The sequence below is a fragment of the Hyaloscypha bicolor genome, assembly GCF_002865645.1.
Source record: "Hyaloscypha bicolor E unplaced genomic scaffold K444scaffold_118, whole genome shotgun sequence".
Lineage (NCBI taxonomy): Eukaryota > Fungi > Ascomycota > Leotiomycetes > Helotiales > Hyaloscyphaceae > Hyaloscypha > Hyaloscypha bicolor.
The window spans coordinates 1893833-1920710 of record NW_020194620.1 but is presented as its reverse complement, the minus strand read 5'-3'; the positions used below and the strand labels follow the sequence as shown (position 1 = coordinate 1920710).

At 48.1% G+C, this 26878-nt stretch overlaps 9 protein-coding genes across 9 annotated transcripts; 3 read left to right on the top strand and 6 right to left on the bottom strand.

The window, feature by feature from the left end:
- The first annotated feature begins 50 nt into the window (after positions 1-50).
- K444DRAFT_69550 (uncharacterized protein) lies at positions 51-2100 on the top strand. Its single transcript, XM_024887882.1, has one exon. The coding sequence runs from the start codon at positions 141-143 to the stop codon at positions 1944-1946; it is 1806 nt and encodes a 601-aa protein (XP_024733509.1). The 5' UTR covers positions 51-140; the 3' UTR covers positions 1947-2100.
- Positions 2101-5381: 3281 nt separating this feature from the next.
- K444DRAFT_595247 (uncharacterized protein) lies at positions 5382-8316 on the bottom strand (the record flags this gene model as incomplete). The annotated part of the gene is made up of 2 exons (XM_024878386.1): positions 5382-6515; positions 6595-8316. The coding sequence occupies 2 exons, from the start codon at positions 8314-8316 to the stop codon at positions 5532-5534; spliced, it is 2706 nt and encodes a 901-aa protein (XP_024733508.1). The 3' UTR covers positions 5382-5531.
- A 453-nt stretch (positions 8317-8769) lies between these two features.
- Positions 8770-10368, bottom strand: K444DRAFT_666192 (uncharacterized protein). The gene is made up of 2 exons (XM_024887160.1): positions 9894-10368; positions 8770-9832 (listed from the first exon to the last, which is right to left on the bottom strand). Exons 1-2 carry the CDS (start codon positions 10155-10157, stop codon positions 9176-9178), a joined length of 921 nt encoding a protein of 306 aa, XP_024733507.1. The 5' UTR covers positions 10158-10368; the 3' UTR covers positions 8770-9175.
- Positions 10369-10474: 106 nt separating this feature from the next.
- K444DRAFT_536001 (uncharacterized protein) lies at positions 10475-12484 on the top strand (the record flags this gene model as incomplete). Its single annotated transcript, XM_024875341.1, has 3 exons — positions 10475-10705; positions 10839-12323; positions 12428-12484. The coding sequence occupies 3 exons, from the start codon at positions 10475-10477 to the stop codon at positions 12482-12484; spliced, it is 1773 nt and encodes a 590-aa protein (XP_024733506.1).
- Positions 12485-13315: 831 nt separating this feature from the next.
- Positions 13316-13825, top strand: K444DRAFT_616465 (uncharacterized protein). The gene has a single exon (XM_024880928.1). It carries the CDS (start codon positions 13348-13350, stop codon positions 13699-13701), a length of 354 nt encoding a protein of 117 aa, XP_024733505.1. The 5' UTR covers positions 13316-13347; the 3' UTR covers positions 13702-13825.
- A 52-nt stretch (positions 13826-13877) lies between these two features.
- On the bottom strand, positions 13878-15107 carry K444DRAFT_616461 (uncharacterized protein). The gene is made up of 2 exons (XM_024880927.1): positions 14839-15107; positions 13878-14698 (listed from the first exon to the last, which is right to left on the bottom strand). Exons 1-2 carry the CDS (start codon positions 14974-14976, stop codon positions 14138-14140), a joined length of 699 nt encoding a protein of 232 aa, XP_024733504.1. The 5' UTR covers positions 14977-15107; the 3' UTR covers positions 13878-14137.
- A 4417-nt stretch (positions 15108-19524) lies between these two features.
- K444DRAFT_567340 (carbonic anhydrase) lies at positions 19525-20543 on the bottom strand (the record flags this gene model as incomplete). Its single annotated transcript, XM_024877165.1, has 2 exons — positions 19525-20331; positions 20387-20543. The coding sequence occupies 2 exons, from the start codon at positions 20541-20543 to the stop codon at positions 19676-19678; spliced, it is 813 nt and encodes a 270-aa protein (XP_024733503.1). The 3' UTR covers positions 19525-19675.
- Positions 20544-21228: 685 nt separating this feature from the next.
- On the bottom strand, positions 21229-22607 carry K444DRAFT_632990 (uncharacterized protein; the record flags this gene model as incomplete). The annotated part of the gene is made up of 4 exons (XM_024883543.1): positions 21229-21510; positions 22005-22072; positions 22105-22417; positions 22452-22607. 4 exons carry the CDS (start codon positions 22605-22607, stop codon positions 21229-21231), a joined length of 819 nt encoding a protein of 272 aa, XP_024733502.1.
- Positions 22608-25334: 2727 nt separating this feature from the next.
- K444DRAFT_535669 (cytidine deaminase) lies at positions 25335-25996 on the bottom strand (the record flags this gene model as incomplete). Its single annotated transcript, XM_024875307.1, has 3 exons — positions 25335-25400; positions 25457-25538; positions 25647-25996. The coding sequence occupies 3 exons, from the start codon at positions 25994-25996 to the stop codon at positions 25335-25337; spliced, it is 498 nt and encodes a 165-aa protein (XP_024733501.1).
- Positions 25997-26878: the final 882 nt, after the last annotated feature.

Genomic DNA, 26878 nt, shown 5'->3' with positions numbered 1-26878 from the left:
CTGCGCCTTTCCTGTCACATTCTTCAAGTTCGCAACAAGTACGACCTCTTGTTACCCCGTAGTACACCTCAAGCAACAGGCTACTTCAGCATAACGACAGAACTGAGCTGACAGCAGAAGAGCTACCATCAAACGACCAGATGCCGAATTTCACTCCCAAAAGAAATATCTCCAAACCCGTGGATATCGCATGGACCGAATCACAAGTCGACACCCAAACAACCTCGACCACCAAAAACAACGCCATCGGCCCCAACAAGCGAACAAAGCTGGTCAAACTGTTAACAGACGCCCTCAAATCTAATAAGGCATCCCATCAAGGGGGTGATCACGTGCAAGCCAGCCAAGCTTCAGCAAGTGAATCTATTGTCAACCCCAACGATAATACTAAGGCCACCGGAATCGAAACCGACAATACCAACGACAATACCAAGTCAAACAAAATAGTCCCCACACTCAAAGAAAAGCAAGAACAAGCATGGAAACTCATTCATGAGAGACACAACCAACGAACATCACTTGTCGACCACTTCAACAACCTTCGAAAACCTAGTCCTTTGGAACCAGGTTTCCGCTCGCTGTCACCGGGAGCAAAGAATCGGTCAGACGCTTACCATCGCTTCCTCCAACGCGGTGCCTTCAGCAAAGTCAACGCCATCGTCGGAAAACGGAGAGAGATGATCCGTCAGAACTCTTGCTGCAAAGACAAATCCTGTACAGAGAACTGCTGTGCAGACAAATCAGATAAAAAATTCACAAAAGCAACCCGGGACCCTAAAAATCAACACCTTTACGCTTCCCTTCGAGCACTGGGAGAGGAAGTCTCGCAGTGGCAAGTTCGTGTCAATCACAAACACACCGATATCGTTGGCGCTGCCATGAAGAATATCTATCCCGAGGAAGTTTGGCTAGAGGACCAGAAAATCATTGCTGGAAATTGGGAGAGTCTCGAGTGGGTTAAGGGACAGATGGAAGAGAAGTTGGAGAGTATGGGGCCTAGTTTCAAGGAGATTGAGTGGGCGGAGGAGATGGCGAGAATTGAAGAGCAAGAGCGCTTGGAAGCTGAGAAGAGCAGTGCAATTATCGACGACGCTACGGAGTCGGATATTGGAAGTGACGACGAACTCGACGAATCTGAGGATGAGGGCGAATTTCCACACTTATACACGGATATCCCAACTCCACCAAGATCACCAATGGAGGTTCCCACCGAAGAGTACCGTGCCACGGACCGGTCGAAGGCTCTATTCCAACTTCTCAACGGACCCATGACACCACCACTCACACCCATCATTGAGGACGACGAACCGGCATCCCAAACATCGGAATTCTTCAACCCAGACGACATTGAATACCTCGAACCCGGCGAAGCATTCGAAATTGCAGAGCCCACCGTTATCAAGGAGAAGAATGAGCTCAGATTAATCAACGCACTCATCACCGACCTGAGTGAAGAATTCATGAAGTACCGAAACATCACTGACAAACACTTCGGCGACGACTTCTGGTATGCCGCCAATCCGGAACCTGAACAAATGAGCCAACACAACACCTGCTCTTGGAGACTCCACCACATATCGGACTCCGTCAAAGACGTATTATTAGAAGCAACCCAAATCGCCCCGGACCTCCGTGTCACCGATCCTGAGGGCAATGTGTACACACTCGAAGAAGTCACCCCTATCATGGACGAATACTTCGCCAACCACGTCGCCAAAAGAGAAGCATTTCAGGAGGAACAGGAAGACTACCTGTATCAGAGCGGACAAGAGACAGATGGGCAGTTTTACGCACGACAAGAGCATTTAAAGCAGTGGGAAGATGAGTTCAGACAAAAGGACGAGCTTCTTGCGATGAAGGACAAGCTTGCCGAACCAGAGGCAGCCAATCAGATGGAAGAGGAAATTGATTTCGAGGAGGGCGCCACATGGGACGAGACACCATAGCCAATCGAGGACGACACATTAGACGACAAAAACAACGACACAGAGACAGCAAGGGTTATGGACACAACGGAGAGGGGGGTTTAGCTAGAGCAGTAAATATAACGACAAAAAGTTACACACTCTCAAACTTAGTCTGCGCTTCATACTCATCCCACTGCCCAAGTAGCGTACTGTAGCCACCTTGCCTCTACTCCCTTTCTCCGCTTTTACGAATTTAAAGACACCCTCGCGCCAGTAATCCCAGTCAATCATCCTCCTTAGTAGCCACTCATCGCGCTGGATTCTGGTGAGTCACTGACGTCACTGGTATGAACTCTCTCTCAGCGATCTCTATCTGTCCTTGCTTCCACCCTCGTATTCGAAATTGCTTTCCGCAGCTGCTTGATCTCCTCTTCTCCTTTCTTGAGCTGCTGCTTTTTCATCCACTAAGACGATGGCCTATCTTGATAAGCATTTGGGAAGGCAATAAAAGGTTGAGAGAAGGTGACTCACGTGATGAGGATACTCGTGAGACCAAGTCCAATACTGGTCCTATGACGAAGCGAGCGAACAAGGGAAGCGGCATTCGGTATATGTATTGCTAACAATATCCTCGGAAGTGCAAAGGGTTTTATGGCGAATGAGGATTTGGAAGAGTACATAAATTCTATGTGTATGAGAGTAATGATTCGAACGACAAGCCTCAGATCTTTGTTTTAATTTCTATGGGGATTTTAGTAAATGCAACCGCGTAATCCCGAGTGTGGTACGCTGTATGCGAAACTACAGTAGTTTTTCCAGCCTTATTTTAAGCGAAACTGACCGCTAGATTCCTCGAGCTCCCCACAGGTGTCTTCAGAACTCGATCTGAACCAAATACTCCATCAACCACCTTGATTCTCATATGAAATATGCATTCCTCAATCTTGGTACGGTTTCTACCCACTTCCTTCCCGATAAAAACAGCCACGACTGTCACCTTCACTTCAATCTGCGGGTACGTACAAATGTCTATGTCCCTGTGGGTCGTTTGCTGACAATTAACAATTAGATTGTGGTCTATAAGAGATCTCGATAAGCAGCTGGATATTCAAGCAGAGACAATTCGAAAGTTGCGCGAAGAGCAGTCAGCCCAAGGCCACCAAAATAGTCTCTTTCCTGCTACCACGACTGGAATGCAGAATGATCGGCAGCACGGAGAACACCCTGGAGTTGGAGCTAGCAAGCATTGAATAGAGCCTCTATTGTTCTGTATATAACGTACATCCAGCGCCCTCTGGCCAAGACGCCCCATTCAGACTCGAGCTCGATCCACAGGACCGTCGTTGAAGACGTCTCTGATAATCTTCTTTCTCAAGCAACCAAGCATTGGTCTTAGCAGACTCGTTCCCGAAACGAAGATATATAGTGTCATAAATATTCCTCATGGCCACTGCTAGTCTCGATCGTTAAGACACCCTCAAAGCTCCAAAGTCTCTATCTTAACATTCTCAGGTGCCTTCTTTGCCAAAGAACACTGGCAGATGTAACTTTTCCATGTCAGCAAATTCTACAACATCTAGTGATACAGCACATACCGCATGTTGTCAGATCCTTGAGGATACCGCTAATATATACATGCTGATGTGAAGGTACTGTACAATGGTCAGACAATTTCGAAAGCTGAAGTGTGTCGGAGCTTGTGGATAACGTGGAAGGATTGAGGTCGCATCGTCGCAGGTCGATGTTGGCGAGCTTGTGGTGTAGCTCGGTGATGGCTGAGAAGGTTGTTAGCTGCCAATAGATACAAAATCAGTGTGCTTGCCCCTGCCAACCCCTGCAACCAGGCTTGGCAAAAATACTTTTGGTATCGATAAGGTATTGATACTGGATGGTATTACTTAGGTATCGCAAGAATCGATACTTAGCCTTAAATTATCTCTTCCATTTATTATTTAATTTATATAATAATATATTTATATATAATTTCTTTATTTTCTAGTCTTTCTATTAAAGGAATTACTTAATATTATTAATAAAAGTTAATATTATTTTAATTTAAAAAAGCTCTCGTATTCGGAAAATTTAGTATCGTATTCGTATCTCTTATCGGAACGCTTATTATAAGCGAGCCTCACGAAAATCTCAAAAGCTATTTTTTGCTTAAAATAGCCGCATTGAGACGAGTTTTAGTCTAAACTATAAGATAAGTAGCTAAATAGAAAGCCTAAATTAAGTAGAATATTTGCGCTACCAAAAGCTTTCTTATAAGGGAAGTGGTTCTAAAGTTAATTGCAATTAAAGGGGGGAATTGGGTTCCGGGAATCGATAGGAATCGATACCTTACGATTCTGGCATCGATACCTATCGATACCTATCGATACCAGAAATTAGGTATTACTGCCAAGCCTGCCTGCAACACCCCTGTTTTGCTCGCGTAGCATTCCTAAAACATGGGTGTACGCCCAAAGGAGAAATGACAGGAGGCCAACTCTGATTAGGATATATATAAGCACCCTTTCAGGGCAGTCCTGGAAGGGTGCTTATGCATTTGAGAATTTGATTCCATTCTAGCCCCCTTCCCCTGCACTTAGCAACCTAAGTTTTGTAATTTTATCGTAAAGTAAGGCTTTCTTTTTCTGCTATTCTTTAGCCCCTGGTACTGTGGGAGGGAAACTGCGACAAGACAAAAACCCACATAAAAGTACACCAGAGCGCAAAACGTGACTTGACAGCAAAACAACAAGAACAAGGGCATACACAGTAAAGCATAAACAGTATATAATTGCAGAAATATCAATTGATTAATATTAAGGAAGGTTGCTTGTCTAGAACTACGGAAAAAGCTAGCTTTCTTATGTAATTCCCTCAAGTCACATAATAAAAGCCCTAGCCTTTATTATATAATTAAAACCCCAAAACAACGCAATTTTTAATGGAGTATAGCTTGCCATACCACATTCGATCCCCTATTCATTTGCACATGTCCCCTAAGTATTAAAACCCAACAGAAAACTTTTACTTGGTATCTGAAATAATAAGTAGTCAGGATCCTTCTTTACTAGTAGCTCCAATTTCTCTTCTATATACCTCAAATATAATTTATTACCTTTAAATAGTTTCTTCCTATACTTCCGAACTTGCTTAAAAGCAATTCGAATTTATATAGCTGCATTCTTATTGTGACGGCGGGATCAATGCAATGGTCGAAGGCTCAAAGTTCAATAATCTCATGTATTGAAAATACTAAGCTGGGAAGCAAAGAAGGGAGGAATGCCTCGACCTTTTAGTATTATCTTGCCCAAGCATTCAGGCTTAGCTCCGTTTTGCACCTGTTTCCGATTCCCTGTTCCTGGCAGATTATGCCGTTATGCCAGTCGTTACACTTATACTAAATCCGATATAGTTCTCTATATTAATTAGTATCTGCCTTTAATTATAGCTTAATTTCTGCCATTATAGCTAAATATTAAAGAGGCTTATTACAGCAAATTATATTGTAAATTGCACTCCTATCAAGCGTCTAAACCAAAGCATCGTGCCCCCTGGGTTCACCTCAGTGCAAATGATAAGAAGCAGGATTACCACTTAGTAAACCGCCATCAAACTTATTAAACATTGTTGTCATCAACCGCCCCTATGGGTTTCCCTCCTGAACATGCTCTCCCAATGCCCACCTCCTTTTCCATTCTTAACTACTTGGTGATGAACATACAAATTGCGTCCAAACAAGTGCTGCTGCGGGTACTGGCTCAAAAACCCACCCCTATGAGCGATATTATGGTTAAGAGCATCAGGAACGACGATAATCTGATATTCGCCGCCAGTCCACCTATCCACAACCGTGGCAAGCTCTTGGTCATCTTCATCATTGCAGACCATTCGGCCAACGAGACGATCAAACAGAGCCAGGAGTTCATGTGCCTCTATCTCTCCGTATGGTGAGTCTGGATATTGGTCACGCATGGACTGGAGTATGGCGTTGATGGCGCAGACGAAGTTTCGCGTTCCGGTTGGTGTTTGAATATTGGTATCCGTCCACTTCGCCATCCACCATCTCTTGTCGAAGTCTTTGACTGCCCAGACAGAGTCAAGAAAGACGTGTGCTTCATCTGGAGACATGCTTCCAATCGGGGCTATCATTCCCTCCGTAGGTCTCCCAAAGTCGGGTGGAATTACGGGTGCTGAGGCAGAAGGTGGCGCTTCACCATCGAGAGGTGCTTCGGGAAGTGTTGGGGCGGCCGGAGCTGCAGATACAAATAAAGCGGCCATGAATGGCGCAAAATAGCCTAGAACAACTGCAAGAGTCGTTGCCATTCTCGCAAGGTTAGTTTGGGGTAATGGAAGCCAGTGGTTCGCTCCCGATTTATCTTCGTCCTCTCCGCCTTCCTTCAGACTCTCCTTCCTCTGTCTCTTGGAGTCAAGTTTCTGTTGGCCATCGTGGCCTTCATCATCATCGTCACCACCCGCTGGTCTTTTGTCACCAGTCTTAGGAGAATGTTTATTTCCTCCGACATGGCTTCTCTCTGACTTGTCACCTCTGGTTGAGTCACCGCCAGATTGGTCAATTCTTGAACTGTTTCCCTTACTGTCAGATCGTCCACCTCCATTCTGACAACAGTTAGCAGCTCTTCTTAAAACATAAGGTACTCCGCTCGGTTCGAGGTAAGAGGAAAGATCAATTCATTACCATGTTCTGTTTCTTGGAGCCAGGCCCCTGCTGGTCTTCGTCGTTCTCTTCGTCATCTCCAGTTGGTCTTTTGTCACCTGTCTTGGGGGACGGTTTCATACGCCAATTGGGAGGGGGCGGTGATTGGGCACCGCTCCCTCCACTGCTGCCACCGTTGTTTCCCTCTGAGTTGTTCCCTCTAGAATCACTTCCGCCCTGGGAACCACTTCCAGAATTATCTCCCTGGCCATCACCACCAGATGGGCCTTCCCCTGGATCATCAGAATCACTGCCGCCACCGTCTCCAGAAATACCCTGCCCCTCCTGTCCCTCTTCCGGCTCCTTCTCGTTATCCAACCTATCCAGCCGTCCCCCTTTCCCCGCAAATCTCGCCATCCTCGTCCTCCAATAGCTCTTATCCTCCTCACTCATCCCCATGTCCCACATTAAATCCAAGATATAAAACCTCTCAGTTACCGACTCTTCATCTCCATCAACCAAAAAACTCTTGAAACTTTTCATCGGGAACCTCCCCGGATTATCAACATAAAATTGCGCTACTCGAACCAAACCAATGCAAAACTCGACCCATTTCCTCACACCTGTGGCATTCAAGGCGCCGCGAGCTTGGCGAAATTCAATCGTATATGGAGCAGTCTTGGGACGCGCAGCGGCTGTGAAGTTCACTTGCCGGCTTCTATTCCCAAGTTCATGGCCCAAGCCATGGTTCGGCCAATTCATCAGAAGTGCCAATTCCTTGGCATCCGAGCAATTATTGATTTGCTCCCTAACCGTGTCGAGGAAATCATCCGGCTGTCTGGCAAGCGCTGTGTTGGAAACGTCGAGATCGCCATATGTGTGTCGAGCCCTACGTTCTTTGTCTTTATGGAGGAATCGAAGCCGGTTGCTCTCGATGTTATAACGAGCATTGAGATGTTCAGGACGGCGGCAATGTGGATGGAGTTTGGAGATTTCGGATTCGTAGACGATGGCAAGAACTGCTAGCTCCTTGAGGACCTGGAGGTCAGTGGGTGCTTGGATGTGGACGTGAAGTCCACATTGATTCGTTATAAAAGCTCCTGTCAGCTCGGAGGATGTCCCTTTCGTGGCTTCCAAAATCTGAGCAATTTCGTTGAATCCTTGATTTGAATCAGTACCGAAGATCGGAGAGACAAGCTCGAGTCCATACGAGTCCCAATTTGTCGTTGACTGCACTCGAGGAAGCCATGTTGGGATATTTTGTGAGCCAACCCCGCAGACGCTGTGGTCACGCATTATAAGCCATTCGTTATACATGATCTCCTCTTTCTCGTCAATTGAATGGGCCATCTCGATGTGGTGATTGATTGTCGAGCATTTTTCATCCAGCACTTTATCCAGGATGTTGTGTACCTGCCATTGGTAAGGTATGGTCTTCTTGTTACTATGTCTGTGTTCATTGTATACCCCCCAGCTATTGTAGACTCGGTTCGGTAGCGCGACCCTGGGGATTTCGTTCTTGAACCCATTGGTATCCCTTCTGAACTTGTATGGAAGATTTTTCTGGGGTGTACTTGGATGCGAGACTCCATCGAGAAGAACTACGGGGCTCAACTCAAGCTGGCTTTCATGGAAAGCAAAAACAAACTCCAGTTCCACTCCCCAAGTCAACCTGGTATTGCTTAACGGAATGATCGCTGAATCATCTCTCTCCGTATGCGTATCGATCGCCCCCCCTTGAGGGGCTTCCCCTGTACAATCCATACTTGAAAATGCCTTTTAACTCGCAAACAGAAGACCGAATGATGGCCCAAAAATTTCTCAGGTAGCCAACAACTGGCGATTTGAGCTCCAGTGATGGAGCAAAGATAATTCTCATGTCCATTATGAGGGTCTTTAACAAAGGCTCTTGTCCGGATGCGGGTCGAGGGTAGAGCTCGAAATGCTTTGGGAAGACAAAGAGAGTGGTCAAGTAGACGAATGTCGTCGAACAATTGTGACGTCAAAGAAAGAGGGAATTGCACAGCGCTTGCTATCACGGCTGACTCATTGAGGCGACTCTTATTTCGAGGCAATATTCTGAACACAAGCATGGACCCAGAATGACAATGTTCCCTTTGTCTGCACTATATTGTAGAAATTAGATTAATTGGATGGCGTCTTAAATTAACTGCTTTATATAGATACAAAAGACTAAATGGCAATGAGAGTAGTTGTGAAAAGATGGTTATGAGCAGGTGGGGGTAAAAAACGAGAGGTAGTCAAGGGGGGTAGTCAATGGGGTTGTCACATGGGAGTGTGCTTCTTTTCTCAAACAACAAATAGACTGATCTTAAAATAGCAAATATACCTATTGGAAACTTTGAAGTTGACGTAACGACCGATTCTGTTCAGCAACATAAGTATAAACCTAGCTCCTCTTAAAGCTTAACAACTAGTATAAACTGGGGCCGGGTGCTGCGCCTTATTTCCTCCATGAACAACTTCCGAGCAACTATGCCCTTCTCTGGTGTCTGAGAACTTGAAAGATAAATCAAATAGGGACAGAACACTGAACTCATAAATCATTTATTGGAATTTCACCAACTAGACCGTCTCAAGTACCAAAGCCATCAATCATCAATCAATCCTCCACAGCATCCTCATCTTCTTCAACGATCTTCTCATCTTCCTCAACCTGCTTAATCTCCTCATCGCTTGCCATAGAAATCGATGATCCCCTATGTGTCAACACAGGTCCATCTGTATCCGAAGGCTTCCAAGCCGTAGATGTTGGAGATTGCATCGGTTCTAGCTTGCTTAGTGAACTCTTCGGTGTGTGGAAGCTCTTGCTCGGAGCGCTTCTCCACGCCGAGCTGGTCGGCGATTGCAGAACTGTGTTGCTCGGGGCATTGTGTGGTGGATTCAGAACAGCAAGGGGAGGTGGTATGACCGCTGACTTCTTCGATGCTTCCGCGGGGTCTGCTTGTCCTACTCCCTCCAATGCCTCAGTGGCCTTCTTTTTGCCATCCTTCGCCTTCTGTGCAGCTTCCTGGCCCACTTGCTTCATTGCCAACGAGAACGAGGACATTTGTGCAGTAACTTGTTCTACCGGCTGAGAAAGCTTCGAGGGCTCGGCAGTAGGTGTAGGCTTGATGTTCTCCTTCGCAACGGGGGCTTTCGAGGGGGTCGTCGTGGGTGTGGGAGCCGCAGATCCAGAGGGAGTTCCAGGAATAGGGACGATCTTGATATGTTGCTTCAACTCTCCGTACTCATTCCATTCTTCAACTTCCACGAGATCCTGAGAGAGGTCAGCTGTTGTGCTCTTTGTACTCTTTTTGCCCGGTAAGACGAAGCCTTACCCCAACTACCAAGCCCATCTGCACCAAGCCTGGGATTTTTCGCGCCCTGCCAGACTCGTCTTTTCCCGCTCTCCGGCCCCATAGCATGCGTGCTTTCTCATCGGTTGCAATATCGAGTGCTCTGAACGGGATACGGTTCGCCTTGAGGATGGTTTCCATGCGCGATGTGGCAGTGACAATGTGCGACGAGCCAGACGTGAGAGACGTGTATAGGTAGAGCACCGGGTCGGAGGAGTAGGATTTGGGCGGGGTAGCTTCAGCCATCTTGAGGTGTAGTCGTGGGTATGGAGGGCGGTGAAGTGCGCAACGTGATGTTGGTGATGTCGATCGAAGCTCTTCTCTGTTTCAGAAGGCTGACGGCTGAATGCGATGGGCCATGATTGACTCAACGCATTACCAAATTCTTAGACGTTTGCAAACATTGCCAACGGGTACGATGGACATGCGATACATTCGACAGCCAGTAATTGTGGTAACTGCAGGGAGCAAAGGAACCCTGTCTCAGCGCTTATCGAGTGGTTGCGGGCTGCAATGAAGTCATAGGCAGCCTCGGCAGCAACGTTGTCCCATCACCATAAATTATGGCTGCACCAACAGGAGCAGCGTTGATAGCCAAAACTCTCCAGGAATTGCGAGTGAAGGTCGTCTTCGGTCTCGTTGGGATTCCTATAGTGCAAATTGCTGAAGAGGCAATTGCCCTTGGGATCCGGTTCATTGCATTCCGCAATGAGCAAGCTGCGAGCTATGCAGCCACAGCATACGGCTATTTGACCGGCAGACCAGGAGTTTGTCTAGTTGTAGGAGGCCCTGGAGTAAGTTATTTCTCTTGTTTATGGTATCAGATTAAGGGAGACAGCTAGCAGGAATACTAATAGCTTCAAAATGTCCCTCCTGGAAACTATATATCCCACTTAACATGGGAGATTCAATGCTCACTTAATCTAGGTACTTCATGCTATGGCTGGCATTGGCAATGCCTCTGCAAATGCCTTCCCTTTACTCCTGCTGGCTGGCTCCAGTGAAACCCATTTGGTGACGAAGGGGGCTTTTCAAGAAATGGATGCCATATCCCTCTTGACACCGCATGTCAAGATCGCTATTAGGCCCCGCCTCGACTCGATACCACAGTCAATTACAACTGCATACAGAACATCATGGTACGGAAGAGGGGGTCCAACATTTGTGGACTTGCCAGCAGATGTGATACAAGGGGACGGAGAGGAGACAAGCACGCATGTTGTGCCGATTGCCCCAAAAGCAGCCTCAGATCCCGCCAAGATTCAACTCATCTCAGATCTCATCAAGTCCGCAAAGGCTCCCCTGGTTATTGTTGGAAAGGGGGCCGCATATGCCCAAGCAGAGGCTGCAATTCGAAAATTGATGGACCAGACCGGCATCCCATTCTTACCCACACCTATGGGAAAAGGCGTTCTCCCCGATTCCCACCCCTCCAACACCGCCTCAGCAAGATCTGCAGCTCTGAAAAGAGCGGATGTGGTCTTGGTGCTTGGAGCAAGACTGAATTGGATCCTCCATTACGGCGAAGAGCCAAAATGGAATCCAGCAGCAAGGATAATCCAGGTTGATATTTCAGCAGAAGAACTCGGACGCAATAACGGTGACCCCTCTCTCGGAGTAATAGGAGACATCAACGTCGTAACAGCCCAACTCCTCTCTTCCCTCTCAGGATGGAAATACAATTCCTCCTCCCCTTTCATCAAGACCCTCAAAGCCAGCGAGGCCAAAAACGAAGCCACCGCCTCAAAAGCAGCAAAAGTAGATAAAATCCCCATGACCTACGCACGAACGTTTTCCATCATCAAGGAAACACTTCACAAACTCTCACCTCCCGAAGACGGCGGCATAGTCTACGTCTCCGAAGGCGCAAACACCATGGACATGTCGCGTTCCATTTTCCCTGTACATCACCCACGTCTACGTCTCGATGCAGGAACACACGCCACCATGGGTGTAGGACTTGGCTACGCCATTGCAGCACACTGTGCTTACAACCTCCCTTCTCCTGAAGCTAAATCAGGCCCAAGTACAGCACACAAGAAAATCGTCTGTCTAGAAGGGGACTCCGCATTCGGCTTCTCCCTCGCGGAAGTTGAAACCATGGCGCGCTACGGGATGGACATCCTGATCTTCGTCATCAACAACAGCGGTGTGTACCACGGCGATTCCGAAGATTCAGATGCCTGGCTCGAAATGCAGAAACAGACGATTGCGGGAAGCGGCAAGGGAGGGTTGCGGAGCTCTAGTCTAGGCTGGGAGGTAGGGTATGAGAAGATTGCGGAGATGTGTGGTGGTAAGGGATACCTCGTGAGCACGCCAGAGGGGTTGGCTCGGGCTACGGAGGAGGGGTTTAAGGCGGGGGTCCCGGTCGTGGTCAATGCTATTATTGAGTCAGGGAAAGCACAGAAATTGGTACGTTCTAATCCTATCCTCAAACAGACGCGCTTGGAGCTGGCGGGGAGGTTCCGGTTGGTAATGTTGCAGATATAGGGCTGTGCTAACGGTGTGATTGACAGGAATTCGCATGGCAAAATACAGGCAAAAAACCCAAGAGAAAGGAAGCCAAGCTTTGACGATTTCCTTCAGCAATCCTGAGAATCTGTGGGGAAATGGTGGCTGAGAGCGAGCCAGGCGGGAACCTGCATATGATGGCGCCTTAGACCAATAGACTTCTTATATCCACGTATAAATCATACAATTTGGAAAGAGAGACAGAGACAAAGACGTTGCAGACGTCTCGTCTGGGCGCTGAAACATTAGTAAGTCCGCTCCTCGTACTGGTCCAAATTCTTTGAGTGTGGATGCTTTGAAACCGGGGAGTTGGAATAGAGGGGCCAAGGCAAGTGTCCGTTTGCCAGGGAAGGTACTCTCTATTGCACAGGCTTCTGGAACGAAACGTGCAGAACGTGGCGGTGCAGTAGCTGGCGAGTGATGTTGATTGTTGAATGAATGGGTGGGCTTGAAGTTTTAATCATAGTTGATATTGCCTCCACTCCCTCTTCCCTCTTCCTTCTCAGGCTCAAGAGAAGTTCCATATCAAAGAGGTCGATCCTCTATTTTCAACTTCGGTGATCAACCTTGGCCCATCTCTCCTAATCGGATCTCAACTTTCCCGATTCCCGCAACCTCGCAACTCGAAATGTGCCTCTTCGGCTCCAAAAAGCCCACGAAAAGTCCATCCCGCTGCGGCCGAGGCAGCTCATCATCGTCATCCTCCCGATCCCATCGCCGTGGCCGCTCTATGCCTCCTCCCCCATTTTCAGACTACCGACGTTGGGACGACGAGAAAGACAAATACGTCCAGCAAAGCAACGATCGAGGTTACGACATGGTAATCAATAATGCCAAGAATCTCAATCATTTGAAGGTGGAACTTGGGCCACCGCCACCTGCTAAAGCCCCAGCCCCGATTCCAACTTTGGAGGACTTTCAGAAGATGCTGGCGGAGTCGGACCAAAATCGGGACAATAGGCAGAAGGAGAGAGCGCGGGATAAGAGACAGAGCGACCATGACCAGAGGATTGCGAGATTGGAACAAGAGCGTGATAGAATGGCGGACAATCCCAGGTCCTTGGCCCTTCCTGATGCCATGTTGAAGTGGATGGAGGAGCAGACAAAGGACAACAAGAGGCAGAGGAAGGAGAGAGAGCTTGATGCGGCTGTTAACAGGAGGTTGCTCGAGAGGCAGGGCCAGGTTAATGGAATTATCTGGGGAGGAAACAACAACGCGTATGGAATGAACAATGGCGCGTACGGGAACTGGTTGCCGGCTCCTACCAGATACTCTTGAGTAGGATAGTGACAGCATCAGGAGGCAGTAGTGGAGATTCTATCAACGCGGTGGATATGCAGGCTCTCCCTAGACTAGACCTTTCTATGGACTGAAGCTGGCTTCAATACCTTGACGACACGATGCAATGAATGGGGGAACTCTTGTTTTGTATGTAGTGTTTTTGGATTTTCTGTTTTCAATTCTATGGCACCACGCTGCAAAAGCGCTCTGCAAATACCATCCATTCATCTCAGTCAACCTTGCAATACATCCATTAACTCCATTAACTCCCCCCGTTGTGTGACGATCCACGAAGAAAAGAACAGGCAGGAAAGAAGAAGCAAGACCATCGGTAACCCACAACGCCTTACAAATTAGCAAGCCATCCTAGGACACCAACGCAGATGCCATCTTTCCTCCCTTCCGTCCTGTGTTCATGAGATCGAGAGTGAATCTATCCGAAGAAGATGACACTCAAGGCCATGAGACCCAAGGTCAAGCCGGGAACCCCGAGGTGACCGGCCAAGCTAGCGGAGGTCTGCTTGGTCGGAGTTGCAGTGGTTGGCGAGGCCGTGGTGCTCAGCTGAGTGGAAGCATTGACGACGGTGACGCTCGTGAGGGTTGTAGGGGTCGCGGTGGTGCTTGGAACCTCAGAGGTCGAGTTGGCAGTGGTCAATGGGCTCGTCGGTGCCGGCGTAGACGGGGCAGCCGAGGACTCAGGGGTGGAGGCGGCCGGAGGAGGGTTGGAGGAGGTGGCAATGGTTGGGGTCAAGCTCTCAGACACGCTGGCCGGAGCCGTGGTTGGAGGCGAGATCGGGACAGCGGTCGTGCTTGGAGCAGCGGGAGAGCTGGGAGCAACCGGGGAGCTGGGAGCAGCAGAGGAGCTTGGAGCAGCGGGAGAGCTGGGAGCAACCGGGGAGCTGGGAGCAGAAGAGGAGCTTGGAACCAGCGGGACGGGCGTGGTAGAAGTACTACATTCGGTGGTGGTGGTGGCAATAACCGCAGTAGTAGTATACTATATCAGAGAATCTCGAATTAGTATTGCGTAAAAAGATCGGACTGTAGATGGTCGCTTGAGGGTCACTTTCTCCAAGAAATATACCGAAAGTAAACAACGCGCAAGGCAGGCGGGAAACGAGGAGAGAGTGGACTTACGGGACAATTGGTGACAGTAGGATGGCAAGAGAAGATGGTAACCGTCGTGGTGGCGCTCAAGGTATCGGTCTCAGTTGCTAGAACACCAGCGTTGACGGCAACGGCGCCGAGGGCGACGAAGATGATTGCGGCGCGCATTGTCGATGACGACGATTGGGCTTTGAAGAAGTGTTTTTGGGGGGATGAGAAATAAGGTACGACGCGGCTACGATGGTGTTCTCGCAGGTTGAAGACTTGACGTCGTGTTTGGGTTTTGCGAAGAAAACGAGTGTGGTTGAGGGAAGAAGATCGTTTGTTGACGAGAAAATTTTGGCAGTATTTATTCTCAGATCGAATGATCAAATCACCGCCTTCCGAGCTAGCGAGCTTTCCACGTGAACTCAACCTTGCCACCAATAGTGAATATCTTAAGTGACGTGATGATTTCGTCAGGACGTCCTTCAAGGCGCAAAAGAGCAAGGGTGAAGGTCATCTCAAATTGTTGTTCCCCTATTCCTTTCTACCATGGGGACACCACGCAATGGCACGTGGACAGAAACAGGTGAATTGCCTCAGAAGAAAAACACAAGTCCCACAGAAGATAAGAGAAAGAATTTCTTCGCCCGTCTGGGGGCTTCTTTCAAGCACTGTGCAAGCTTTCGTGATGTAGCCTTGCCTCCTCGCCGCTGGATTCCATCCATCTAGGAGCATCCAACGATCAAAGCATTTCGTTTGCAAATTACAAGAGTCGCTGAAATAGTCCTGAAGGCTGCTTCTCCAACTGTGGTTATGGCTTGATGGAATCTCCACAGAGCGGCCCGGGTACTGGCAGGTTTCAGGGGTAACATGCATCCTAGCGGCCTTGAAAGGGCCAATTACTGATCCCATTTTCGTGGCTTCGGAATTCCAAGTGTTGTGTGACTTGAGGAAGGGTGTTTCAAAGTCTGCTTTGAGTAGGGCCAAGAAGCTGGAGCAAACGACAACGAATTGTCCGAATGATTCTTGCTTTCGGTAAACGGCAGAGCACCTAGCAGAGACTCGTTTGGCAGGTTGCTGGGTAAAAGCCTTTGGTGCCTTTGAGGGTTTCAAAAGAAATTAAATGTGGTGCACTTAGAGGGGTCTCGAAGAGTTGTAAAAATTGTAGATTTGCCCATAACCGCCTGCTTTGGTCAACTGCCTCGAAGCTTACGCTGAATTGGTGGGCTGTAGCCTGTAGCCGTAAATCTTCAGTCATGGCCGCTTGACCAGATGAGGTCTGGCCAGACTGTGTTTAGGTCTTTATCTATACTCGAAGCTTGCCAGCGCTCGATTTATCTATTCGTTGAGGAAACCGGCACAAGTTTTTTGGATGTGTCAGCACATGTACAGGTTGAACGCCCGTGGGCGGGTGAAGTCCTGGGCTGATCACTTAAGCAGTTGGAGACATTTTAGTTCCAATGCGTCAGTATTCGAAATTGGATGGAATCTTCAAGCCCGCAGGTTGTCAAAAAAGAAGTTATGATGATTCTCAGACTTGGTGTTGCCGAGCATCCCAAAATGGAAGGAAGGGGGGCGTTAGTGCTGGCGCTAGCGCGCTGCCTTCTACTTTTCTCGGCCACCTTTATTGCCTTGACCAAGCATGAATTTGCGTGTTCGTTCTGCCCTATTCTCGATTTCGTGTATTGGCTAGTGATTCCATTGCAAACTTGGGGATGTTCAAGATCTGCGAATAAGGAGCGCTTCTCTCGCTTGGCCAAGCTTGCATTCCTTGTCACAGGTTAAGAACGAGCCTGTGGCTGGCGAGGAGACTCGAAAAACAAAATAATGCGTGGCGGGGAAGTCTCTAAGAGCATTTGGTCGACAACGAGGGATTTTGAGAGCACACTGTCTAGGATGTCCCTAACGTTTACGCAAGCGAAGGTCTGTTGGAGCCGTGGAGCAAATCCGTCCAGTTCTGCAACCAGCAATAGGCAACAGGACCAACAAACTGCTTCCCCAAAGCCTCTTGGGTTCAAGTACTAGAATTTGAGATTCACAGAATTTCCAATGATGGTCCTGACTTCAAATTTGATAAAGCAGGCCGAGGCGGAATAGAAATGCACATCACAAGCACGCCCGTCCCCCTTTTTAACCGGAAACTTTTCGCACAATCACTTGTTCCAGCAACTTTGAGCGACTTTCACTGCCTCCGCCGTGCCTCGAGCATGCCATTCCATGAGGCGTTATGCACCGCATCGTCACAACCAAACATATCCTAAGACGAATGACATTTGTTACTGCTCTCAAATCAAGCCACAGCCACTGAAATTGTCACTGTAATGTGCCGAACATCGTTATATACATTCACTTGATCCTGTGTACATCTGGTTATTCGACCTGTGGGTCTAGTCATCATCTAGAGCAAAGCATCTAGAGCAAAGCATCTCGCGCTATTCAACCCTACGCACTAAGCCCACTCATCCACAATAGACGAATTACTCGAGACCCCTCACCTTCATGCACCCCAAGCATTTAAGTCCTCCACGATATTCAAACCCCTCAAAAAGTCCTGATCCTAGTCCGCCAACGATGCGACTACCAACGGCGCAGCCTCAACATTCTCCTCCACAACCACGCTCAAGTCAGATGGCACGTCTGAAAATACCTTGACACCAGAGAGAAGAGAGAAGAGAAGTTCGAGTTGTCGATGAAGTTAGCCAAATTGGGAGAGAAGAAGATGCGGTTTTGGAGAAGGTTCATGAGGGGACACCAGTGGGGAGGAGCAATGCCGCGATGAAAGAACGGAAAGGGGAGGGAAGGAAGAACTCTAATCCTACGGCGTCTGAAATGCCGCTGGAGTAAGTGTGGTGAGAGGTTTTATGTAGAACGGCCCTTATGAATCGCTGGATTGAAGTGCCTTGATTTCAAAGCTCATGACCTTCGGGATTCACCAACCATGACTAATGCTGTGTCAACCACTTCGTCTTCCTTGTGGAGTCGTCGTTGGAGTCACCGTCGATCCTGACAGAACGAGAGTGGATCTCAGTGATGAGCAACTCAGTATTATTCCTGGTCCTGCCGATGGTGGACGGAGACTGCGCTATTATGATGGTGATTCAGTTCCTATTGACCAAGAGAATATACGATCTCGGGGTTGGAAAAGCCATGGTTTACTCCAAAAGCACCACTTTCCCAGTGGAACCGCCGCAGTGTCCCTAATTCTTGGTTGGAAAGTAGAGATTGCTTGATTTTTTATAAGTTCTCTATATCCATGAGTTGATTGCGTAGTTCAAGGCTCTTTTAGTAGGTGGATTTCAAATTGCCTCCATTCTTCCTCAATTTTCAAGCATATCTTCAATACTATTTCGGCGACGTTTTGACGCACAAGGGCTTTCTTCTATGTTTCGCTAGTTATCGGATTGTGAACGCCCAACCGCTTTGAAACAAAGCCTCTGCCACTCTCCACACAAATGGTTCCGCGAGATGTTCTGCAAAAGTCATTACTCATATTTCCCCAAAAGTGTCCACCAATACCCTCCAGCTGTGGCTTTCTCGCCACACCACTGAATAAAAACCACTTTTGCACCGATATGTCTAAACAGAATCACGTTCTCAATTCATTTCCCCAATGGCACAAACAGAAAGGGGGCGAGGATTGCCGTTCACGTGACCTTATTTGAACCCCTTTTCTTTAGCGAGAGTGTCAACAATTTGTTCCAGAACAGCCCGTAGTTTTACAAGAGATATTAGTTTTTCGAGTCGTCTTGTAATTTATACAGATTAGGGGTCTCGCTGCTTTGAGCAGCCGACTTCAGGTTTAAGCCGGCAAGCACAGATCCCAGCCCTTGAACCAAATCAAGTATATTTTAATTTCACGATGATGCGCCCTCGACTGGTCGACTTGAGTCATCAGACCAAAGCTTTACTTTAACCTTCAACCTTCAACTTTACCGCCAGGCCACACCTCACTGAGTTTGATACAACCCAGCTTCCTGGATTCATCACCCCGCCACCGTCCACCGACGCTGTTCGACTGTCAGATCAGTTCAAGATGACCGAAGAAAACACCATTCCTGGTCAATATATCGTCCTATGCTGCGAACACAGCGGCGGATTTATGAAAGCATACATATTTGCAGTCCAAATACCAGCCTCCCTCTGCAGTCCGAAGTTCGATCCTGACGCTGGCGAGAAGTTTGTCAATATCCTAGTCGAAGCTTACAATTGTGAAATCATCCATGATCAGGCATAGCGCTATGTCACATGCGACAAACCCTCCAAGAAGATCCTCCATTCAACTATTTCTCCCCTCTCTCATCGTCCAAGTCGAGGAGCTCCACCATGTTGGGTCCCAATCGTCTTCGATACTGCTGCGCCGATTTGCTTCTCTGGGGGAGCATGCGATCGTTAAGCAACGAAGATGGTCCATGAATACGCCAAGGATTTGGTCACCAAGGCGGGAAAGACGATGGTAGACTGGGTCGAGTCCAAATCCTGCAATAATTGAGGTTTTGAAAGAAGTCCCGAGTTGAGGTCTGCGGTGGTTGCAAGTTCATTGCGTAAGTCGAATTGCTTTAGTGGAGTCTGCAAAAAACTGACGGGATGTGAAAAGTACTGCCCGAAGGAGCATGAGAGCAACCTGGGAAGCCTTGTTGCGAATCAGGAGCGCTTGTCTACTATCCGGGTCGAGAACACGCATTGCACATCACGCTGTTAGCTGAAGGATTTGCCATGGAGGATAAGAGTTCGGGAGATTTTGCTGAGAATCAAGGCCCAGATCTGTAGCTGAAACCCAAGTCGATAACATACATTTCCATACTGTCCTATAACCTCCGAATGCAGTAGCGGCATAGAAGTGACAGCTGAATTCCCCACCGCCCAAGCATATCTATCTCCTCTTCTAAACATTAATTCCATGCATCCACACCTCCTGCTCCACCCGCGCACTATAAGTACTAACCCCCAAAATCCTCTGCATCTGCTCCACCCCCACAAACAACACATTTCTCGCCACCCACCACCTAATCCCCTCCGTACATGGTGGACTCGTCAAGCTCCCCTCATACGTCCAAAACTCGTTGAACATATTGACCTCCTTCAGCGCCTGCAACATATCAATCTCCATCTGTATTCCCTCGTGCGAATCGAAACCTGGGATTGATGAGCTCGATGACGTGAATTGGGAGGAGAAAGAAGAGTCCGAATGCCCAGGATCAATCCGGATCGCCACGACCCCGCGTTCGACACCGTTGGCGTCCGCGTGTACGAGATGTAGCTCCGCTTTCGAGCGGTCGGATTGCACCGTGTGGTCAGCGGGGGAATGGATATGCCATCCTTTTAGGTACAAAGTTTCGTTGTCGTATGTCATGGAAGGTGCCTCCGTGATAGCCGTGCTGTTTGTCGTGAATGCAGGGCCGTAACCCCAGTTGTAGAAGGTTCCTGATGCGGGGGAGGAGTACCCGGTGGTGAAGGAGGGGGCGTGGTTTTGAGAAAGGCCTTGGGTTATCATGAGCATGATGGGAGATTGATTCGTGCCGGTTTGGCAGAGTGTGTAATCTGAAGGAGTCCGGTCAGTGGGGTCTGGTGAGAGAGGGGAAAGAGGGGTGATTACTGGAGTTGATCATGCCCCAGTTATACGATGCTTCATATGTCCAGTCTTGGGTGCCGCCAGCTCGTTTATTGAGGGTATTGCTATGTTGGTTGATTTCATGTTGAGGACAGGCGGTGACAGCTGTCAGAGCAGCAAGACTGAGGAGGAGACGAAACATGATCGAAGTGACGGCGATGCAGAAGATTGTTGGGAAGACTGAGGGAAGGGGTTGATTTGTGAGAGGTGTGTGTTCTGATGACTGCGACAGAACTGCAAAAACATGCTTTATATACCTCGTCGTTGAAGCCCAAGTCTCAATACAATAATTTTGACTTTTTTCTCTCAATACAGAAAGCCTTGCCAGCGTATTCACAGCCTTGCTGAGATCTTGGCTACCTCAAGCCGCGTGGGCATTGTCCCATGTCCCTTTGATCAAGTGAATTAAAGCCAAGCTCAAGTGAGGCTGTGTGCGTACCGAGAAAGGCTGTGATCTTCTGTCCCTTTCTCGGTCAAATGTTGTTTCTTCTTGGCAACGGAAACCTTCGCGATGCATTGATCAGGATGTGGCTCAACCTAATCTCAACATCACTTGCCAAGACGAGGCCGATTTCGTATGAATACGACTATTATACGAGCGAGATATTCGAAGGATGGCCCGGAGTGTTGTCTTGGCAAAGACAATCAAGGGAACAATCAAGTTGGTAGAAACAGGGACGCGTGTGTTGCGATGGACATTGTATTGACTCAGCCTGGAAAATTGGCGGGGGGGGTTGGCCCCCCCCCCCCATTTCAGACATTCGGGGGTTTTGGTGACTGGCTCCGCTGATTGAATGGCGGCTTTTAGCGCCAAGAACACTGGATTCTCAGCGGAGTTTCGGAACAATATCATTTTTCAACCTCATCAACGGCGCGGGTTTCTTTTTGCCCCTTCCTCCTGCGGCTCTTTCACACTCTTCCAGGTGCAAATCTGGCTGTGATGGAACATCCCATTCCAGCCGTCTGCTGCGAGTCGTCACCAGCAGCCACCTTTCCCATTTGCACTCGTTGGAGCCTCGAGTTCCGCCTCCGAGCTCCAATTCTTCATCGAGAGCTGCCTGCCATGGGCTCACCGCAGCAGATTGCAAAGATAATCTTATATGCTCTAGCTAAGAACCAAAAATGTTTGTTCCTACCGTGACGAAAGCTGAAGCAATTCGAATGTGTCTTCAGGTTGTGCGTCGAGTGGGGTGTTGCAGCTATACCCGTTCAAGTTGGACGTTTTTGACCTTCCAATTTACTCTATCAACTTCGTCGTGTTTTCAGAGGCAAAATATCTGTTAAAATGTCGTCCTTGTATTTCATGCTGTTTAGCTCCGCGTTCCTTCCCCATCTTTGCCCGCCCTTCGAATATTCTCCCACTTCAACGTCGAATGTCGGTAGCTTCAAGGCAAGGTTTCCCCTCAGGTATGACATCGTTAGTCTCTGCGGGCTTGGGCAATTCGTCAATGTCGAAATTGATTTTGGCGAGCAATCAATACTGGTCGGAGTGAACATCGGCAACTCAGACACTTGGATTCTTGGAACAGGATATGAATGCATCAATACGATCGACAACTCCATTCTACATCAATCTGCTTGTGGTTATGCCAATATCACATACGATATCTCTCCTTCGTTTACCAATATAGCAGATAGAACTCTTGACTATATCCAACCAAACCAACCTCCCTAGATAATGTCAAGTGTCCTGCATAACGCACCCTGCCCTATCAACTGCACAAAATCCAGTGCATTGATCAATGCCAGACCAGAAAATAAAGGGACCACAGTTGGCGGCCATGGACCACCCGAGCAGTCAGGTTCACTGGCGAGTATTCTGTCAGGCAAATCGAAGATCATATTCACAGAATACTCACAGTTGGTTGGTGCAAACCACTGTTTTGCAAAAAACAGCCATTTGAGCCAAGTCTCCGTCTTTTTCGTAGGGATAGCAGTCCCCGTTCTTGAATGCAACCGGGTTTGGAATCCCATAATATTGGACGCCAACATACTATTACCAAGCTCAGAATTCGGCTGCCCAAAGTAAGAGTATAAGATAAGGACCTACAGTGTTTCCTCCCTGATCTTTGCAGAATTTATCGAGTTTGAAATACAAGTCGTCTAGTTCCGGAGGCAGGTTGAGAAGATTTCCGAAGCGGTCAGTTTGGGCGTGGCATATGCCAAGAATACCAACGGCGGCAGTAATGTACACAGTCAACTTCATCTTATCCAGCGATGGCGGTGGTGGATGTAGAGATGTCAATGACTGAATGCGGATGTTTATTTCTAGTGAGGGGACGGCACTCGGCGGTGTTTCTGGGGATTTTATAAACACTCGGGCGGCGGTACACAGCCTCAGATCGACTAATCAAGAAAGGGCGGTTGCGACGCCTATTTACCGATCTTTATCTAGCTTTACTTACACTTATTAGGCCTAAACCGCCGTTTTCGTTGAAGTGCTACTTCATATCCAGTTTCGAGAGGTGAGAGCCGAAAATCTCTACCAGAGATAGCTAGCCGCTCATCGGTGCTCAGAAGAAGAAGAAACGTACTGTCAGCTGTACAGAACTCACAAATTTAATGTGATCCCACACACTCATTACATATCGAGGTTATCCAAGCCCGAAGTGTGACAAGCGTAACAGCTACATACGAGACAGGAATCAGTTACCACATGTAATCTTACAATAGTTCAAGATATCTACACAACTGCTTTGTTCAGAACTTAAAAATGTTCAACGGATACGACTCTGCGTGCTAGGTATTTCATTTGTTTAAGTAGATCAAACTTCAGAAATAGGGAGATGGTGGAATCTTGAAGTGTTGTGTAGGAGATAAGTGAGCGGCCGTCTCAGAGGCCTTGCATGAGCAGAGTGCATTATGTACGGGAGGAACAAGATCCGTCTCATGATCTCCCCTACGTTGAATTCAGGAGTAGTGTTGTGACTAAGCTCCCAGTACCCGGGTGACATGTCACTCTAACAAGTCAAAAGTTGTACAAGTGTAACGGCAGCAGGAGAGAAAGGCCTGCGATAGCCGGAAGAGGAAAGTCCCTTCCCTTTCGCTCTCCGATGGATTCAAATCCCTGGCTTCTATGCTGTTAGTTGATCTATATTAAAATAGAGTCCCACATAACGGAAGTGCAACAGCGGAAAGTAGGATCTGTATCAACCACGTGTGGTGGATGTCACGTGGCGGGGTGTCAAGTTTGACAGGAAGCACGGAACTGAAACTTGAGAAGTCTTGCAAATAGTTTTTCTTATTTCAATTAAGCACGCGGTGGGTACTTGCAAATTTGAATCTGCCTCATTTGATATGTGGAAGGGCATGTATGATAAGTATGATGACCATCAACTGCAGCGTTGCAAGTGGACACCATCACACCCCCCTCTCATAATTCGCACCACACACCACCCCTTCTTTCCCCAATTTACTCCTCCAAATGCACAATCCTGACATCTGTTTTGTTGCCATGTTCTGGGAATATCAGTATAGGTGCTTGAAATGGAGTGAGGTTGACTTACTGGACGGACATCCCAGCCAGAGTTCGTTTCCACATGCCATTGTGAATGAACTTGCACCATCCCTTTCCGCCTTCTCTTTCTGCCTGGAGCACAGCCCCTTCCCATTCGCAGCGACGAGGGGGTCGTCTTGATCACCATGAACCCGGATGTCGGCTAGGATTTGGATACCTTCTTCGGTTCTGCAAACTTTGGCCAACCAACGTGGAGATAGAGGCAAGAATGGAAGTGCAGCCATGAGGATTGTCTAAATATTCTAGATACTGGTCGGGTCCCGACTATAGCACTCATAGATGAGATGTCGAAACCAAATCTGTGGTTTGTGAGTGGGAGTGAAGATTGAGATGAGGGATATACTATCAGCATCCTACCAAATGTTGCAATCATGACCACGAAGTAAGTGTTGTAGATCTTAGGAAGACCCACGTTGACATCCAGGCGATGGACTCGTTCGTTTGGAAGACAAATGAAGTGAAAAAGAGCAAGGAAAACAGCAAGAAGCTTTCACTTTGTATTTTGCTTCTATGGCAAGTGCCAACGATCCTGTGAGGATGGGGTTTGCCTTTTCTTCACCTCTTACTGCAGCTGTCAGCTTCATCTCGATGTATCCACAGTCTCATTCTTGAAGATTTCGCTCGTGATTGCCACGAGAGTGTAGCGTGGATATAGAGATGGCACCGAGAACGGGTTCATCACATCATATCCTTGATCTTGACTCGTCACAAGACTGAGTCCTCAACAATCTGGGGGCCTCGGGGACGAAAAGCGGGACCCAGGACTCCTTGCCTTCCTGTCATAGGTTGCGTCTGAGCAAGAATGGCAAAGCTTATCAGCAAACACAAGCGTAGGGTTGGTGATCTTAGGGCAGTCAAAGTGAAAGGACCGACAGACAGGCCTGTAGATATTTGAACGGGAAGAACCAAGACTCGGACTCGGAAAAATTATTATGCTGGGGAAGCATCAAGGAGCGACTCCTATTCGTGCGCATGGAGATCTCAGCGGCCGGGGTCAAGCTCTTGACGCCGCATATGCAGCTTGAATTAACTTTATCCAGGTGTGCATCAACGTCCAAATTGGGGTATGATGTAGCTATCCTTCGAGAAGTGGATATCTTCAGTAGAGTGAATGAAAGCTTGAAGCAACAAACGGAAGACAGTTGATGGAATGACAGGGCCTTACCATGTCTCCGCGTGTCCTCCATTTAATGTGACTGCATTGATGGTGCTCCAGTACTCCAAACAAGAATGTGTTGATGATTCGTAGGGCTAATAAATCTGCGAACTCCAGCAGTTTCCAAAATGCACCTCTATACCCTGACACCCAATGATTCGATCGCCCAAGCTCTCCTAACGCCGTTTAAAGACCCTATAATGCCCGCTCAATCTTGTTCAAATCCGAAATTGCGAACGCAGAGCTCCCGGAACAATGGATCAGGCCTTAGCCGGCAGTTCGCCTCGTGGAGGAAGGGCCTCGGGTCCAAACGACAATGGGAGCAGCTGTTGGAGATATTTTAGCATAGCTTCCACCTCACTTTGCGTGAAAGACAATATACCTGCTCTAGCTTCATCACCACAAACGCTCCATCCTTATCGAACATGAAAACGGGAGTCGGGAGTTCGCAGAACTCGCGAATGCTGACATCCACATGTCAGCGGAGTGTGCACTTCTATTGCCGCCTGCACTGCGCTGCCCAAGACTAATCATTGCCTTGAGAAGTCTTCCAACGTGAAGGGAACACTCACAACTGCCTGCACATTCCACACGGGCTCGCGGGCGGCGAGATATCCGTCGCAACAGCCACAGCCTTGAACTTCTTATGCCCCTCCGTAACGGCCTTGCCAAACGCTACACGCTCCGCACATGTGCCCACCGGATACGAAGCATTCTCCACATTCGCGCCGTCGATATGTTGGCCATCTTCCGTGAGTATCGAGCACCCAACGCGGAATAGGGAGTACGGACAGTATGCTGTAGCTTTCGCGGCCGAGCTGCGGGAGTGCAGGGCGTGGAATTGGGTTGTGGTTAGGGAATATGTTTCGCAGGCGCGGGAGACATGGGATTCGTCATTGGATTGGAGGATGTCGGTCGACATATTGATAGAGAGTATAGGATGGAAGAAGGGGAAGAGGAGAGAGAGGAGAGGGAATGCGAGAAGTCATAGCCTTGGCTGCGAGGCTTCGGTCAACTCCGGATACCTGCTTTAGGAAGGACCAATGTAATTGGTGATCTTTCTTCAAACCACTTTTAAACGGCAATGTTTGTAGACTTTCAATTGAAATTTTGATGGTCGCGGCAGGGCCGTATAGTCATGAGACTTTCTTCGCACAAGGGACGGCAAATATTGAGTCGCAGTTTTTACATTTGGAGATGGGGCCAGTGCGGTTGGGAATGGCACATCCAGTAACCCATTGAATAAATAACAACTCGAAGCTCAGGAGATCGATCGCTCCGACTTCACCACCGGTCACAGAATGGTCAGATGAGTATTTGGCCGAGCCTGCATATTCGATTGCTCCATGTCTCTGAGCTCAAGCCGTTCACAGGGACAGAGGGTGCCAGCTGAAACCGCTCTGTATGGTAGTGGCAGTTAAATAGAACTGGTTCGTACCGAATGATTGCAATAACCAGGTAGAACCATTTGGTAAGACGGAATTGATTGATTAATACAAAACGTACCCCAAATCTATGCAGAATCCGTCTCATTCCTCGTAACCGTGAGGTTCCATCTTTCCAATCCCATGAACACCTCAAACAAACCCAACACATCTCAATCTACCTAGCATCAATGAACATTCTCTGGAACCTCTCGATCGCATTTCCAAGATAAATCTTATTCAGTTCCTTTGAAGCATTGCAGCCGCGTGCTGGGAAAAGGTACCTGCTGTCACTATTATCTCGGAGATATCTCTCAAGACAATAGGAATAGCCCGAGCCATCTGGAAATATGTTCGGATCAATGCCAACATCCGTATGG

Coding starts and splice junctions, on each gene's coding strand:
- K444DRAFT_666192 (XM_024887160.1), bottom strand. CDS start 10,157: ATGGCTGAAGCTACCCCGCCCAAATCCTACTCCTCCGACCCGGTGCTC. Junction 9,833..9,893: donor AGATGGGCTTGGTAGTTGGG/GTAAGGCTTCGT, acceptor GACCTCTCTCAG/GATCTCGTGGAAGTTGAAGA.
- K444DRAFT_616465 (XM_024880928.1), top strand. CDS start 13,348: ATGCTGGCGGAGTCGGACCAAAATCGGGACAATAGGCAGAAGGAGAGA.
- K444DRAFT_616461 (XM_024880927.1), bottom strand. CDS start 14,976: ATGCGCGCCGCAATCATCTTCGTCGCCCTCGGCGCCGTTGCCGTCAAC. Junction 14,699..14,838: donor CTACTGTCACCAATTGTCCC/GTAAGTCCACTC, acceptor TCTCTGATATAG/TATACTACTACTGCGGTTAT.
- K444DRAFT_69550 (XM_024887882.1), top strand. CDS start 141: ATGCCGAATTTCACTCCCAAAAGAAATATCTCCAAACCCGTGGATATC.